A 17,159-nucleotide genomic window follows, 5' to 3' on the forward strand; every position below is an offset into this window, starting at 1 on the left:
CTACAGCTTTTTCATAAGCACACAGAATTCATGTGGAAGAATGAGAGATGAAATGAGTGCCTGTGCAGACAAATCATTCTGCTCTTTGTAACTACTTAGGAAACCAGCTAGGACCCTTGCAAAAGAGAAGGTAATGTATTTTACACTTGTACAAAATGGAAAGCAAATAAATAATCTCAAGAAGATTTTATCAAGTTAGAGCTAATTTTTTTTTTAATGTAATGTGGCACACTGTCCGAGAAGGTAGAAATAAGTCATACCTTTGTTTTTGATTGCTGTAGTGTCAAATATAGCACTGGAGAAGAGGGAAAGATTCCAAGAGTTCTTGAGAAAAATCCCTAGAACATTGTGGCCTTGTAGTAGTTCAATTGTATGGAATAGTCAAGATGTAGCACAAAAAAAGCAACAAAAAGCCCACACCCAAAAGCCCCTGAAACAACTCTCACTCTTCTTTTGCAAATTATGGAATTGCTACATTATATATTTAAGCTTACCCAAGCATTTTGAAAACATTGTTTGTTTTCTATAATTAGTACATTAAAGTATGATGGAAAGACTGAAAGCCTGTGATGCTTGCAATCCTCTTGATCAAATGTATATGTATATAGTTGTAATCATGTTTCATTTTGATTTTTGCATTGTAAAACTTAGCATTAAATAAACCCATTTTTAATATAGTGGTGGCCTGAGCTTAACTTGAGTGTCTAGCTCTTAGTCTAGCTCTGCTTTCTCCTGTGCTTTGGGCACTTTACTTTGGATCTGTAGGGGAAAAAACCTGAACAATGAAGAACTATTTAATACCTACGTTTTAAAAAGATTAGAAAGTTTTCTTTAAGTTGAAGATGCTCATTTTTCAAAGGCATTCTGTCATCGTATGTATTGCTAAATTATTACCTGAAAAACAAATATTATTTCCCACCAAGTTCCTTTACCTTCATAGCTGCCAAGTTTCAATCACATGCTTGATAGAGACTTGCTCAGCATTGAAAGGAGTTAAGGCAGGATCTGAAAAAGCTGTAGGAATTTCTTTCAATCTCTAATCCTGGCAGTGCTCCTGTCCAGGAAGGTGAGAGCTCTCTTGCTGCCAGATCCTCTTGATTCAGCAGAGCCCTGGCCCATGTGTCAGCTGCCCAGGGGAAGGCTGGATGGGCAGAGGGACACGCCAGCCAGAATTCTCCACACGGAGCTGTAGCTCTGCCCTGGTGCTTGACCAGGGGTGGTGGTTTGAGGTCAGAGAGCGAACTGACACAGGGCTACCCTGCAAGGTCACTGGCCTGTTTGGGGAGATGGCAGGGAACTAGGCCTTGCATTATAAAGATGAGAGCTGGATAATACTGTCCATTTTCTGACTGAGATCTTAAGCGCATATTTCTCTGGTATTCAGCTGTATGAGCTTTGCTCTGGAGCCACGTGTGCTGTGAAAAACCTGCATTAAAGCCGCAGCAGGAGCAGTGCCGTTGTACGCTTGGGGGTGTTATCTGCTCTGGCTGCATGGTGGGAAGAACCAAGTGCTCTGGTGGGGGCTTCAGTACATTGGAGCTACAGGACAAGAACCAGACTAAGTGGCTGTAACACGCCGCTCAAGTGGAGAAGGAGGAATGTAGCTGATAGCTCCACTATATATAGTGGTGTACAAAGAGCTGTCTTTTGGCTCGATTTTGCTGAGGCCTTGTTCCCTGAGCCAAAGTTAAGGACTGTTTACATCTGTTTTGTCTGTTGAAGTTTTGGCTGTTGTATGTATCTGCTGATTTCCAGGCTTACTGTGAAAGGTGATAGTTGCTTCATCTTTCCAATTACTTTGAAAAGTAATAGCACTCTTTATGTGTTTAGAGGAAGAGGTTTTAATCTTTCCCAGTGGGACAATGTGGTTTCACAGGGTCCAATTTAGATCTGTTTTTGAAAATGTATGCTATTCCCATATGAGTACATGCTGTCCTGTGATGCATACTGATGTTTGCTGATAAAAATGAAACCTCCATACCACTTCATAGAAAAACAACAAAGTAGTTTTGAAGATGCATTTGGTACCTAAAGCTGTTGTTGAGGCAGGAAGAGTGAAAATGCATTTCTTTTTACATTCCTTGTGCTAGTTTCATTAGCTACTTGATCTTTGTATTGTCATCACCTGTGTCCACTTTGGGCTTCCTCTGAGCTGGCAGTTCATGCACTGTTAATATGTTTACTTAGTGACATTAAGAAAATGCAAAAGTGTTTCCCATGGCTGGGTTGTTTTCAGTACTACTTTTCTCACAGCTGTCTAATTGTATTTCATTTTGATATTTGATTCTCAGATTTTCACCTTCTGACAGTGTAGATATATATATCTATATAGTATAGATTTAAGACATTAAGTACGGAATGTGATTATTTGGGAGTTTTCTTAAATTTTATTTATGTTTGGTTTGCATACTTAGACATTCATTGCAGTAAACTCAGTGTATTTTATGCCAATAATGTAAATTTTTATTAACTCATATTGGGGCATACTTTGATTACACAGTGGTGGGTTGGGCAAGACTGAAAATGATTGCCTTTTTTCTGTGGAATTAATTAATTTATGTTTAGCAGAGAAAATTCTGGCATTACACACACCAAACCAGCTTATTTTCAAAATGGTTTGCTGGGCTTTTTGCATTGACTAAAATATTGAATATGAAAAGCTGAAACATTTTAGAGGTCAGAACTATTTAGCATAATGTCAAAATTCTTAATATTTTAATGTCATTTTCTTTTTGTTTGGTGCATAGGGTTTGTTTCGTAGTGTTTTGTAAATTTTATCATGTATTATGTTCTGTAAGATACCAAAGAGAATATTTGAAATCTTGAAATTAATTCTATAGCAGTGTTTCTGTGATTGTTTGGAAATGTCATAGGAGTTTCTCTGCTTGTCTGACTTGGGAACACTCGGTATTTCTACTTGTCTATAAGGACAAGTTGGCTCTTGGTTATTTATTTATTTGAGCAGGTTTGACTGAAGTCATCAACAACTGATACAGCTATAAAACCAGTTTGGTTTTTTTTGTTGTGGTGGTTTTTGTTTTGTTGTTTTTTGATGCTGAAGAGCTTTCTGTTGAATTAAAAATACATTTCTAGATAAAGTACAAACTCTGAGTAACCTAAAAAGAGAATCTTCCATCCCTGTTTTACAGTTCTAATCTCTAAAATACTAATCTGGCATTGGTTTTAGGCTATAAATCATAGTCGGTCTCTCTCACTGTGGAAAAAAATTGGATAAATAACATTTTAATAGAGTTTTATCAGCTCTATAGCTTTTGCCTCAGAATGATTTTGTATGAGGTATGAAAGTGTGAGATTAATACATGGTAACTTGTAGTACTGTAGTGCTTGAATGTAATTTTTTAGAGGATTTTGTAATGTTCTTTTTAGAGGGGTCTTTGAGAGTGCAAATAACCCTTTTCTGTAATCTTTGAAGTTTTATTTAATGGCAGTGGCAGCTATAATGTGTAGCATTTTTTTCCCACTGGTAGGTACAGAGCACTACAGGTGTCCTGCAGGGCCAGTTGTGCCTGTGGTGAAGATCTGCTAGGAATGGCTCCCAGGGTATGAGCTGCCGCTGGTTAACGGGCCTTATGTTGGTTTTAATTGTGGAGTGTAAATTAATCTCTGGGTTTGTATGGATTTGTGTGCGACTTTAAGTAACGTTCTGTGAACTGCTGCTAATGTCATGGCTTTCATGTGTCAGTGTTTCTCTGCTGTAGGTGCTGGACCTTCTTGGAAAGGAAAGTAACTGGTAGGTGTGGAACTCAAAGCTCTGAAGAGTTGGTCTTACAGACTTAATTTAAACTTGTTGCTCTAGGCAAGATGATCTTGTATTACTAGTCTCTCAAGCAAGAGCCTGATGTTATGTGCCTTTCAGAAGTACTGTACTCTGTTTTATACTTAAGATTTGATAGGAAAAATATTTTACAAATTCATTTAAACTTGGAGGAGTTGTATCATATTTTGTCCAACATAATGATTTGAACGAGACTAGGGAAGGAGGAACTCCTTTAAAGCAGTCAAGAGGCATACAAACCAAAAGAAGTAAGTCTATTGCTGTGATTTTTTAATTTTTGGTTTAAGCTGGATGTGAATGGTGTTTGAAGCATTTCAAAATTAACAAGAAGATAGGCTGGAACAGTTTGTTCCTAATGAAGGAACTTTTATTAATATATATGCCAGTGAACACAAACAGCCAACCCACAAGAATAGATGTGCACTGTGGGAATTGTGGTTTCTTCATTTAAATGATACTTCAGAATATGTGATGCTAATATTCTTTAGCCTGATGTCTGAAGGGGGTGAGGTTTGTAGGATTACAGACAGTACCTCAACAGTGTTGTGAGGAGTGGGGACGTGTAGGCTTAGAGAGGGTCTGAGACATACCCATGGATGTTTTGAATGTCCTGAACTTCGGTTGAAACATGTGTCCTAACTGATAAAAAGCACATAATCACAGGCACCCAGGCTGTGTAAATTATCTTCTTTCATAGACCATTCATTACTAGATTGTAAACAGATTTCAGTTTTATTGATTTGGTGAAGAAGGTAATTAATGGTGTTATTCAAGACTGAATAAAAAACAGGTTTTAATGCCTTTTTGAGTTTTTACTTCCCCAGTGATCTGGTCTTTTACATTAGTCTGTTAGCAAGGTCTGTTCTACAAAACATTTTTGGTTGTCTCCAGTTGTGGTTGCTTTTTTTGGCTTTGTGGAAGAAATAGGAATTATTCCCAACGCTATGGTAGGACAATTTGTTTGGGTGAGACCTCAGGAGGTCTCTGGTGTGATCTCCTGCTCAAAACAGGGTCAGTGGTGCAGTCAGACCTGGCTGCTCAGGTCTGCCTTCACTTGGGTGTTGAAAGCCTTCAAGAAGGAAGACTGTACAACCTCTCTGGGCAGCCTGTTCCAGTGCTTTCCCATCCTCACGATACATTTTGACTCCTAGAGGAGAAAAAGCTTCTCCTACATTCAGTCTGAAGCTCTGTTGTTTCAATTTATGCCTGCTGTCTCTTCTTGCCCTATCATACAGCACTGTGAAGAGCCTTTTTCATTGCCTATTGCAGGAGGCTGCTGGCAAGTGATCCCAAAGCTGTCATTGAACTGGACTGAGCAAGACCAGCTCCCTCAGCCTCTCCTTACAGAGCAGGTGCTCCTGACCATCTTAGTGCCCCTTTGCTGAACTTGCTTCAGTTTTTTTATGCTTTTCCTGGATGAGGAGGTCCAAAACTGGATGCAGTATTCTAGACTGTAGCCCTGAGAAAACTTGATGGACACCAGCTATAATTCTTTAATTCTATTCTGGACATTTGTGATTTTGCAAGAAAATGGTACTTGATTAAAACTTAATTTACCGAGGTATAGGTTGTAGATAAAGTGATTCCATTTTATTGGAAGGGGAAAAGGGCAGTGTGTTTCCATGTTGTCTGAGGGCACATACAGCAGCCCAGCAAGGTCTTCGCCTGCAGTATTGGTCTCTGACATTCACTTTTTTGAATTATGCATTAAATTAAAGAAATAATAAATTAGAAATGCTTTTCTCTTATGAAGTCAAAATCTGTCTTCAACATTAAAAAGCCTATGTAGAGAAAATGTTTTGAGATTTTATGTCTTATGTGGCAGAGTAATAAAGTTTTTGAAAGCTGTTTTATTCAGCTTTTGTAGCTGTTGTATTAAATTGTTTCAGCTTTCTCTACTGTATGACTTGCTACTTAGATGAATAGTCATGGTTGGAAAGGACCTCTGAGATCACACAGTCCAAACATAAAAAACAAAACCAACCAAACAAAAACAAATGAAACAAACAATTAAACTGCCCCCAAACCAAAAAAGCAACAAAAAACCCCACCAAAACAAAAAAAAACCCAACCAAGCAAAAAAACCCCCACAACACCATAAAACACACACCCAGAAAAACCCACAAACACACAACCTGCAATCTCAGCCACTAGAACATGCCCTGAAGTTCCTCATCTGCACGTTTCTTGAATACATCCAAGGATGGTGACTCCACCACCTCCCTGGGCAGACTGTTCCAGTGGCTTGATCACTCTTTCAGTAAAGAAATTCTTCCTAATATCCAATCTAAACCTTCACTGCTGCAACTTCAGACCATTTCCTCTGGTCCTGTCATTATTTACCTGGGATAAGAAGCCAACACCTACCTCCCTACAACCTCGTTTCAGGGTGTTGTAGAAGGCAATAAAGTCTCCCCTCAGCCTCCTCTTCTCTTCCCTAGTTCCTTCAGCCACTCCTCATATGACTTGTTCTCTAGGCCCTTCACTAGGCCACCTGGACATGCTCCATCACCTCAATGTTCTTCCTGCAGTGAGGGGACCAGAACTGAGCACAAGGTGCAGCCTCACCAGTGCTGAGTACAGGGGCATGCACTTAAGAATCCTCAAGGTGATAGTCTAAGGGAGGATGTAAGATCTGAGGGAATCACTTTTGCTCTGTGATTCTTATGTAATAATTCATAGGGTAAGATGCTAATTAAACTGTATGAAGGGGTGAAACGTTGAGCTTATAAAAGTCTCCCAGACACTGTTTGCGGTGGAGCAGGTATTTTTCTACTCTCCCGAGGAGGCACTCTGCTATTTTACACTGTGGATAATTCCCAGTGTCTTGGAAAAATGGGATTTTGTGTTCCTCCAGCTTATAGTGGGTGCTGTTGCTTGTGCAACACAATTAGCTGATATTCCTAATTTTTCCAAATAATGTCTGTATTACATTGCATTGTTTCTTTCAATAATATTTTTTGCAGAACTTTGGGGGCACTGATTTTCTTGGACTATTCATTTCCACTCTTTCTAATCAATTCTGAAAGTTAAGTATCTACAAAATTCTGGAAGGCTGTGCTGAAGTGCTTTTGCAGCTATTGCTGTGTTTCAGAAATATGTTATAAAATACAGCAAACTCTGCCTGGCTTTTCTCCTGTTTGCAGTGACAACTCACTGTTTGATCAGCAGTTCTTCACTGCACAAGTTCTTCTGCACCCAAACCATTAACTCCCACGTAAGTGTGGGTGCTCTCCTGTAACTATCACCACCATTTTGGGGGGGATTCAGGATAAAGATGTTCATGCTTATCTAGTCTTGCAGGAAGTAATAAAGGAGCATAAAGGAATCAGCCTGCATTGGAAAAATAATACTGTAAAAATGGCTTGTAGTAATTTATAGGAAACTGACCAATCACTATATAGCTTTTTATTGCAACTTAAAAAAAATTTTGTTACTGTGATGAAGACTCAGTACTTGCTTCACATGTTTCAAGGTTTATCTGTCTGGGCATTTGAATTACTCCAGAGGCAATCTATAAACTTGCTTGACTTCAAATGAAAGGTCATCAGCATCAGTCCAAGAGTTAATTATTAATATTGGTTTTGACTAGAATAGAAAATGAACTGAAAAGAAGAAAAAAAATAAATAGATGAAGTCATGTTAATTATGAGTTTTGCAAAAGGATCCATGCAGACAGTAGTGCTTGCTTGTGTTACTTACAGTATAAGATTGGAGACTGGATTGTAGTTGTGTGGTTTTCTTGTGTTTAAATCAGTTAAATTTCATCATACTATAGCATAGGTTAATGCAAACAACTGATAGGCAGCGTTACATTTGCAGACTTGCTTGATCAATACCTGAGAAGGTTTTAGGCTGCATTTTGATGACAAGCAGTAAGGTTCTATCAAAGGATCTAAGTGTCTTGTCTGTCTGCACTCCCACCCACCCAGCAGTATCATAAACAACACGCAGTTTGTAAGAAGGTTATCTGCTTCCACCCTCCCACCCCTCAAGCCAGGGCTAACTTAGAAGTTAGATAAGATGCTCAAGCAGCATGTGGCTCATACTAGCCACATATATTAACATTGTTTACGTCCTGAAGGTCTTGAGTGTTTCTAAACTGATACAGTAGCTCAGTCTTAAGGCAGTGGGTGACTATCAGTTCTCAATGTTTGCAATGTGTATGCCTGTTCAGAAATGGCAGAATATGTGCTGCAGTGTCTAATTTCAGAGAACCAGTGTTTGAACTATGATTCTGTTATGAAAAGCCTTGTGTCTTAACTATTAGAAACCAACAACAAGCCTTGGAAAATGGTGTGCTGTGACTTTGAAATTCAGGATTACTTTTAGCAGTCTACAGAGTAACTGAACAATGATGGTAGTGATAGATGCTAGTGAATGTAAATTTTGTGTGCGTTTTTCATGTTTTCATGCTTGCTTTGGTGGTTCTGTTGATGAGTAATTATACAAAACAGGAATGATACAAAACTGTTAAAATATGATTTCTAGGAAAAATGCTATAATTTATCGCAAAGATACTAGAAAAGTCAGCCAGGCATTTCAAATGTTTAGTGTTGCACTAATACAGGTTGCATGGTGTTCAGAATTCATATGGTGAAGTATCATAAGCCTTTCCTTGCTTTGTTGGTGGTATTAAGTCTTTATCTAGTGAAAAAGAATAAAAAAGGTATGAAGAGTGGAGCAGCGTATTGTGTCCTTTTATTAAAGCTAATTTTTTGTGCCTGTTATACACAGTAGATTTCTGAACAATAGATATTGTTTGGAGAAAATACAGGTGGTTAGCTACTGGGAAGCTTGGTTAGCTGATGTGTCTGGAGAACAACTGTGCCAGGTCTTTTCTTAGTGTGTGCTCTGGTAGGAAGGAGAACTTCCACTGCAACAGGTTTACTAGGTCACTCTCACTAGAGACGTTATTGTTACCATTGTTATGTAAACAGATACTACTGTGAACCTAATGTTTAAAAAACATGAAAACAACAACAAAAATTTTGTTATCTAAATCTTAAAGTCTAATAATACAATTTCTTTCTTTCTAATAAAAACAAGGTACTGCTTATATTCTTGAAACACATCTATTGAAAAGCTTCAAAGGGATTGTAATAATTATATGATATTTGCAGAGAAGATGGAAGGAGCAGCAGAGAATGACAGAACAGAATAATTTAGGTTGGAAGAAACCTCTGGTCCCCATCAGATCCAGCCTCTCCTGTTCAGAGCCAAGCCAGCTTCCAAGTTGGAGCAAACTTTAAAAGTTCAATTCCGTTGCTCAGGGCCTTACCCAGACACTTTCTGGCTGTTTCCAGGGATGAAGATTCCAAAGCCTTGATAGGCAACCTCTTCCAGTGTTTGACTGCTGTCATTGTGGACAAAAATCTCCCTGCGATCTAATTCCTTGTTGCAAGGCATTAGCCATCTGTTGTATAGGTTGTTTTGAATTGTATTGCTTAGTCTTAATGAGTCTTATGAGGCAAAACACTTAAACTCTCACTTTTCAAATTCAAATAAAGCATTGTGTTTTGTAAATTTAATTGTTAGTGGCAGTGGTTTCATTTCTTTCTTTTCTTTCCTGTCACGTCCCAAGTATTGAAGCTGCAGATTTATGGAAAACTTTGGTCTTCTATGTCTTCTCCTTTGTGAAATTGCCATCTGCATTTTATGAGTAATAGAACTATCCTGTGTCTCTGCTCTTTCTACTACAAGTGCGAAAATTATCTCAAAATGCAATTCCTCAGATATTTCGGAAGTGTTTACTTTCCAGCTGAAACTTTCGTTATTAGCATGTAATATTTAGTCTATTAGTAATAGACTTGCTCTTTAATTACAGCAAGAGGACTAATTAATATTCTGAAGGCCAGGTGAATTTATTTCAAGGAAAATAATAATAAAACATTTTAAAAGTGCTAGCTAGTATGGTATAATGGGTAACTTAATTTCCTAAGTAACTGTTCTTTTTCCTAGTCTTAATTGTAGAGTGAGTTACTAACGTCTAAAAGCCTGCAGATGAGAGCTTATTGACAGTTTGTCTGCCCCTGGAGAATAAAGCTGACAATGTACTTTCATTTTTAAAGCTAACAATGTATCTGTGCTTTTGTTAGTCCTACCCTAAGTACCAAAGGTTAAACAGACTGCTGCAGTCCTGATTTGAAAGGAGAGAGTTTTAAGCTTAAAATTTGACTGTGTAACAAATGTGGAGTTTAATTGTTGCTGTTATAATTTATTTATTTTCTTTGAAAATATCTGCAAGCTCCTATTCCTTTCTTTGGATGCACATCCAAAATTAGAATACAAACTCAGGTAAAAATGCTTCTTTAGAAAACAATACTCCTCGCTTCTTCTCTGAGAAAAAAAGATCATGGTTGCTTTATAGATGTCAGTACTGCAGACTTACTGGAAATACTTTCTTGTGATCTCTGATTTCATGGGATAACTGAAGAGTTAGAAACTGCAGAGGTACTTCATTAACCCACCTCTGTGGTGGAGGTCAGGTCTCATCACTCTAGGGAGTGAGTGCTGGCACTGGTGTCACAGGATAGTTGATGTCCTAATATGTTGTGCACTGGTTTTCATGGCTGTAGGGCTAGTGTTTTTGTAATAAGTGAGGTTGGAATAGACCCTTTGGTGTAATGTGAGTTGCCCTTGCTTTCAGCTTATTATTTAGTATGTTCATTATGTTGGTCCCCTATATGTGACTTTCTGTCCAAAGGCATATTGGAAAAGAGGTGAAAAGTTTAAGAATCAAAACATCCTCTGCCATTCATTGGCCAAATGGGACTTGGTGTGAGCAGTTAGTGGGTTTGATTGTGGGTATTCTTTTGTTGTTGGGGTTTTTTGGGTTATTTTGGTTTAGGTTTGGATTTTTTTGTTTGTTTTGGTTTTGATATTTTATTTTTCATGGTGGTTTTTGGTTGTTTGGGTGTGTTGGTTGGTGGTTGTATGTGTTTGTTTTAAATCAAGGCATGTCCTGAGATACTTACGTTTGAATGTGGTAAGTGCAAGAGCTGTTTGATTTTTAGCAGTCCTTTATAGAAAGGTTGTTACCTTTTTTGTAATTTCATTACTTTGAAACTCAAAAATACTTGTTAATGCCTTATTCTGTTTTGGGGGGACATCCTGGTATGCTAAAGAGTTGGGTTGAATCTGTTAGACCTGAAATCGCTAGCCAAAGTGGGAGGAAAACCTCATATCTTTGAAACAACAACAAAAAATGGGTGAAGTGTTAATTTTTGGCACCTTGAGGTGTAATTAATTTAATAGGTTTATTTCTGTTTTACGAGTGTACTCGCAGTGTGTTAACACTTTGCAGTTTATGGGAATTCTAGTTTGGGATATGTTTTACCTAAATATTTTTAACTAAACCCGTACAAATTCAGAACCTTAAATAGGTCAACTCTGGCTGAATAACTCTCCAATTATAAGGCTCCCACATTGTCAGCCACAATATTTCTAATTCTGAAATAAGATCTTCAGTTTTCTTTTGTCTGAAAGTTCTAATATTTATAGATTGCTTCTTTGGACAGGGCTACAGAATAAGGGGCTTAGTAGGTATGAGACTTTCTAGAAACTGTTCTGTTTTCTATAGAATTAATTCAGATCTACTTTGGAGAGAAAGGAAGACTACCAGTTTTTCTTCAACTAAGCTTTTTAGCTTTGTATTTTTGCATTATACAATTATTAGAATAATTGTCTGTAACAGATGGCAATATTTCACAGAAGGTAGCAAAACATCTAGATAGTACTGAGGGGGAAGTTGATAGAAAATCCCAGTTTTAATTCAACTCAGCTGAAATTCTAATTTATGCTGGTTTATATTTGCAACTGAAAAACTGAAGTTATATATGATTTTCTGCATGGAAGTGTAAAGAAAAAATAATTGACGAAATACCGTATTAGAGGGAAAAAAAGCGTATAACAAATAGCTTCCACAAAATCTTTTCCTGTGTTCTCATTAAATATTACAAATTATGTAAAATGTTGTCCTCCAGCAACATTTTAAATTATTTTACTGATTCTGTTCTGTGTAATTTACAGAAATAAAGATTGGTAACATATTTTGTGCAATTTCTGTGTTATGTTTAAACAATCTGGTAACAATCGGATGTAAATATCATAAATTCAAGTGCAGTTACCTTACTAAGGATTGTTTACTTCTAAAACATTAACTTGTTTAATAATTAAATAGTACAGTGTGCCCCTGGCACAGTCAACAAGTATGCAGGAAGGAGTTGAAAACATTTCTGGCTTGAAAAGTAGCTCAAATGTGTTTTATTTCTTGAGTAGCAGCAGCAAAGCATCAATATAAACAGGTCTGCCTTTTAGAGATCACAGATACATTTTACTGAGTTTAGCAATATTAATTTCTGTTTTCATTTTTTCTTTGTTTTTCATTTCAGCCATAATCAGCAGACCACATCATTTAGACATCCTGTGACAGGACAGGTTTCTCCAGAAAACATTGAATTTATTTTGCGAGAAGAGTAAGTAGTTTTATTCCCATGTTGAGATCTAAAACAGTAACACATTTGCCTACAGTAGTTTAGTACTTGGACAGTTCTTCTGTTGTTGTAGAAAAAATGTCAGAGATGGTTTATGCTTAAAAATTTACTTCTCATTGTGATAATGTGTTTTGGATTCTAGCACTGTTCCATGTTAGGGCATGAGAGAAAATCTTTACCAAATCTTTAAAAAACAACCCCCAAAAATAAACAAACAAAAAACCAATATAACTTAGGTATTTAAAGAATGATTCTTTAGCCTTATATAAATATTATAGAATCACAGAATTGTAGATTGGTTTAGGTTGGAAGGGACCTTAAAGATCATCCAGCTCCAACCCCCCTGCCATGGGTAGGGATGCTCCCACTAGAGCAGATTGCTCTAAGCCTTATCCAGCCTGGCCTTGAACAGTTCCAAGGGGGGGGGGCTTCCATCACTCCTCTGGGCAGCCTGTGCCAGTGTTTCCTCACACTCACATAAAACATTTCTTCCTAGTATCTAATCTAAATCTACCCTCGTTCAGGTTAAAACCATTCCCTCTCATCCTACTGCTACTTGGCCTTGTAAAAACTCCCTCCCCAGTTTCTGCTGGAGCCTTCTCTTCTCCAGGCTGAACAACCCCAACTCTCCCTGCCTGTCTCCATAGGAAAGGTGCTCCAGCTCTCTGATCACCTTTGTGGACTCCTCTTGACTAGCTCCAACAGATCCATGGCCTTCTTGTGTTGGGGGCTCCAGAACTAGACATAGGACTCCAAGTCGGGTCTCATGAGAGCAGAGTAGAGACGAAGAATCACCTTCCCTTGACCTGCTGGTCACACTTACTTGGATGCGGCCCAGGATACTGTTGCCTTTGTGGGCTGCAAGCAGACATTGTTGGCTCTTGTGGAGCTTCTCATCAAGCAATACCCCCAGGTCCTTCTTCTCAGGGCTGCTCTCTATCCATTCTCTGCCCAGTCTGTATTTGTGCTTGGGATTGCCCCAACCCAGGTGCAGGACCTTGCACTTGGCCTAGCTGAACTTCATGCAGTTTGCACAGGCCCACCCTCAAACCTGGATGGCATCCCTTTTCTCCAGCATGTCAACCACACCACACAGCTTGATGTTGTCCTCAGACTTGCTGAGGGTGCACTCAATTGCACTGTCCACGTTGCCAACAAAGCTGTTAAACAGCACTGGTCCCAGTATGAACCCTTGAGAGCCACTTGTCACTGATCTTCACTGGAACATCATGCCATTGACTTCAACTCTTTGAGTGTGACCATACAGCAAATTCCTTATCCATCAAGTGGTTCATCTATCAAGTCCATGTCTCCCCAGTTTAGAGATAACCATGTTGTGTAGGGCAGTGTCAGGTGCTTTGTGCAAGCCCAGCTTGATCACATCAGTTCCTTTTCCTCTACCCACCAGTGCTGTAATCCTGTCACAGAAGGCCACCAAATTAATCAGGCCTGATTTGCCCTTAGCGAAGCTGTATTGGCTGTCAGCAGTCACCTCCTTATTTCCTGTGTGCCTTAGCATAGCTTCCAGGAGGATCTGCTCCATGATCTCGTGTCACGGTTTGACTCAGGATCATCCATTGAACCAGTCACAGTGCTCTTGACACCCTCCCCCTTCCCACCCATGCAGAGAAAGGAGAGAAACTTTCCAGATTGAAAACTAAACTAGACAGCTTTAAATAAATACTAATAAGAAGAAAATATGTACAACTATATATACAAGTATGTTCAGGAATGTGCAAAACCCTCTTGCCTCCCCCTGCCCCCAGCAACTCCCCCATAATCTCCTGATCAGGGAGTGGTTCCAAAATGTCCCAGAGCTGCCGGAGAGAGCGGCAGAACAGACAGGAGCTGAGGGGAGAGTTGTGAGGGTCAGGAATGCATGTGCCTGAGGATCAACATGGATGGATAGACAGAGTGCTCACTGGACACCGGCCATGGGCAGAAGAGAAAGCAAAAAGAAGCAGGTAGGGGCTTGACTTCTATGATCTTTGCCCTTACACCGAGCTTACATGGATATATGGAATGGAACACTTTGGTCAATTTTGCTGTCCATCTAGTCCCCACCTCCCTACAACAGGGTTACAGGTACAACTCTTCTGCTCATGTAGCATCTGAGGCCAGAGATTCAACAAGTAAAGCAAAGTGACCTTGGCATCTCAGCAGTAACATAAACATTGCAGTGTTACCAGTCCAATAGCTGTAAAACTTGCTGGTAGTTAAAAGTTTCTTCAGCTCACTGAAGAAAAAAAAATAAATCAGTAAAAGGAAAATTGGCTTCATCCTTTCTTAGACCAGAACATCTTGCCAGGCACAGACATGAGATTGACTGACCTACAGTTACCCAGGTTTTCCTTTTTTATCTTTTTGAAAATGAGCCTTATGTTTTCCCTTTTCCAATCAGTGGGAATTTCACCATACTGCCACAACTTCTCAAATATGTTGGATATGGTCTTAACTTCATCTGCCAGTTCCCTCAGGACCTGCAGATACATCTCATCTCAGGTCCCATGGACTTGTGCACCTTCAGATTCCTTAGATGGTCTCAAACCTGATCTGCCCTTATTGTTGATGGTTCTTCATCTTCCCAGTCCCTGCCTTTGCCTTCTGTGATTTTTAGACAGTGAGGCCTGAACACTTGCCTGTGAAGACTGAAGCAAAAAAAGTCATTGAGTACCTAAGCCTTCTCCAAATCCCAGGTAACCAGGTCTGCTGCTTCTTTCCAGAGAGGGCCCATATTTTCTCTAGTCTTCCTTTTATCACCAAAATAGGTCTAGAAGCTTTTCTTGTTGCCCTTGACATCCCTGATCACATTTAATTGTATCACAACTTCAGCTTTCCTAACCTGATCTCTGGCTGAATATCAGATATGCAAAACATAAACGTAAAATGCATTTTGAGCAAACTGAAAAGTTTGTAGTGATACTGTAATGCACAAAATATTGCTAGTTTCCATTGTAATCCATTGGTTTTCTTAGTTTTAGATTTTTTGTGTTCCTTGTCTTGGGAAAAAATTTTATATTTAGCATTCTTTAGTTTATTCTAGAGAAATATAATAATATGTATTAGTTTCCATCATTTTTATATCTTGACTGTCTAATTTTAAAAGAAAAAAAGAAGAAATGCTTGTGTTCAAGCTGGTATATGTGGGCATGTCTGGTGTTTGTTTTAATCACTCCCTGTTTCACTGTAGGTTTTACTATTCGTGTCATTCTTGCTGCTTGCTAGATTGCTCCTGGAATCCCTTCTGTAATGGAATGACTGGATATCTTCCCTAGGCAGATTATAGCAGTAAATTGTATGTCAGGAGAGGAATGGGACAATACCCAATAGGTTTTCCTTTTCTATCCTCATCTTTTGACACTGTTAATGCATCCTCTGGCCCTTCATGCATTGCAGGGGCTGAGCATCATGCTGTAGGGGCCTAGATGTAGTGGTTTGCATGGCTGCGCACCTGGTCCTGAACATTTTATGTTTCAATTTATGTGATGTTTAATTTGCTTTATGTTTAATTTAAAGTAGTATAGCATTAAGAAAAATGATGCCCAGAGAACAGCCATGCAAGACTCCCAGGAGATTGAGGCTTTTTTGGCAGTGTCTTCTATTGTGGACTTGTAGAAGAAAGGAGAATTAGAGCATGACAGTACAGCTTTCTGCTCAGAGCTTCTGGTACAGCCCTGAGAAGTGCTTCTCAAATGGTTAAAAAAACAAATCAACCAAACAAAAAAAGCAATAGCTAAAAAACCCCAGCAAAAAAGGCAACCTAACAGCTTCCTTTCCCCAAGTCCAAAGCAAATCCCAGGGCCCATGTGGAGAACCAACCTGAATAGAACATTGGACATACTTTGCAATGTGTGTGGGAGAACTGCCCACATGTGCAAAGACTGCAAGAGCCACTGAGCGGAAGGTCACCACAGGTGTTATGTGACGTGTGAGTTGTTTGCTGCTCCAGAGGGGTTTGGCTCCACACAAGTATGCAAACAAGCTGCCCCAGGACATTTAGCAAGGAGAACGGGTGTCTTGCAACAAAGAAAATTTCAAAGACAGTGTAGACAACAGTAGCTGTGCACCTGTGCTCCAACTTCCATCCCTAGTTGATTTTTATTTAATCTGTTGTAAAGGATCAATCAAATTTAATATAAAGAAAATTTGTACTTGTGAAAGGGAAAATACTGTTTGGATAGAACTCCTTGGAGTGCCTTCCTGCATTAGTCATGCTTCCCTGGGCTGTTTCTAGTTTTCAAATCGTGGTGGCAGATAAAATAGTAACAGCAGAATTGGAGGAAAAACTTGCTGGTGGTACATGGTTTTAGTGAGCTTTTGTGTATGTTAGAACTTTTTTTGGAAGTCAAATGAATGTGTTTATTTGGAGGGCAGCCAGATAAATAGGCATAATTTGGCATGTGAACTTCAGTTACTCACACTGATAAGGTATCAAAAGAAGAAAAAGTTCCTACAGATGTAATAGAATTAAGAGAGGTATTTTTTATTCTTAAAGGGGAGGGAATGGCTGGAGAGATGTAGAGAGGAATATGTGTTTGTAGTGACTACAGGCAACACTGTTTTCAAGAACATTCTTCTAAGGTTTATTACTGGCCTCAAGTTAATACAGAGTGTTTTTAAAATTAGATGGCTCTAATATATCAGTTAAAATTGCTTTAAAGATGTCGTTTTCAAGTGCGTGGGATGTTCTGGTTTCCTTAGTTTTGTATGACTTGTATGTGACAGTGTGAGTTTTACACAGATGCTGTTCATCATGGTCCTAACTGAGTTCCTGTCAAATGATGCTGTTGACCTATGTGAATGACCCTGCAGAAATCAAAGGAGTTGTTTGCACCTCCCAATTGGTCCTAGGAATCATTGGTCTGTGC

General features: G+C 38.9%; 1 protein-coding gene across 1 annotated transcript in view; it reads left to right on the forward strand.

The window, feature by feature from the left end:
* PLEKHA7 (pleckstrin homology domain containing, family A member 7) overlaps window positions 1-17,159 on the forward strand; it is a 93,629-nt gene that overhangs the window by 23,509 nt on the left and 52,961 nt on the right. Inside the window, exon 2 of the mRNA XM_009995397.1 lies at window positions 12,190-12,273. Within this exon, the coding sequence (XP_009993699.1) occupies window positions 12,190-12,273 (84 nt within the window). The remainder of the gene's footprint in view (window positions 1-12,189; window positions 12,274-17,159) is intronic.

Source organism: Chaetura pelagica, unplaced genomic scaffold, assembly GCF_000747805.2.
Source record: "Chaetura pelagica isolate M959 unplaced genomic scaffold, ChaPel_1.0 scaffold94, whole genome shotgun sequence".
In the NCBI taxonomy this organism is placed as follows: Eukaryota; Metazoa; Chordata; class Aves; order Apodiformes; family Apodidae; genus Chaetura; species Chaetura pelagica.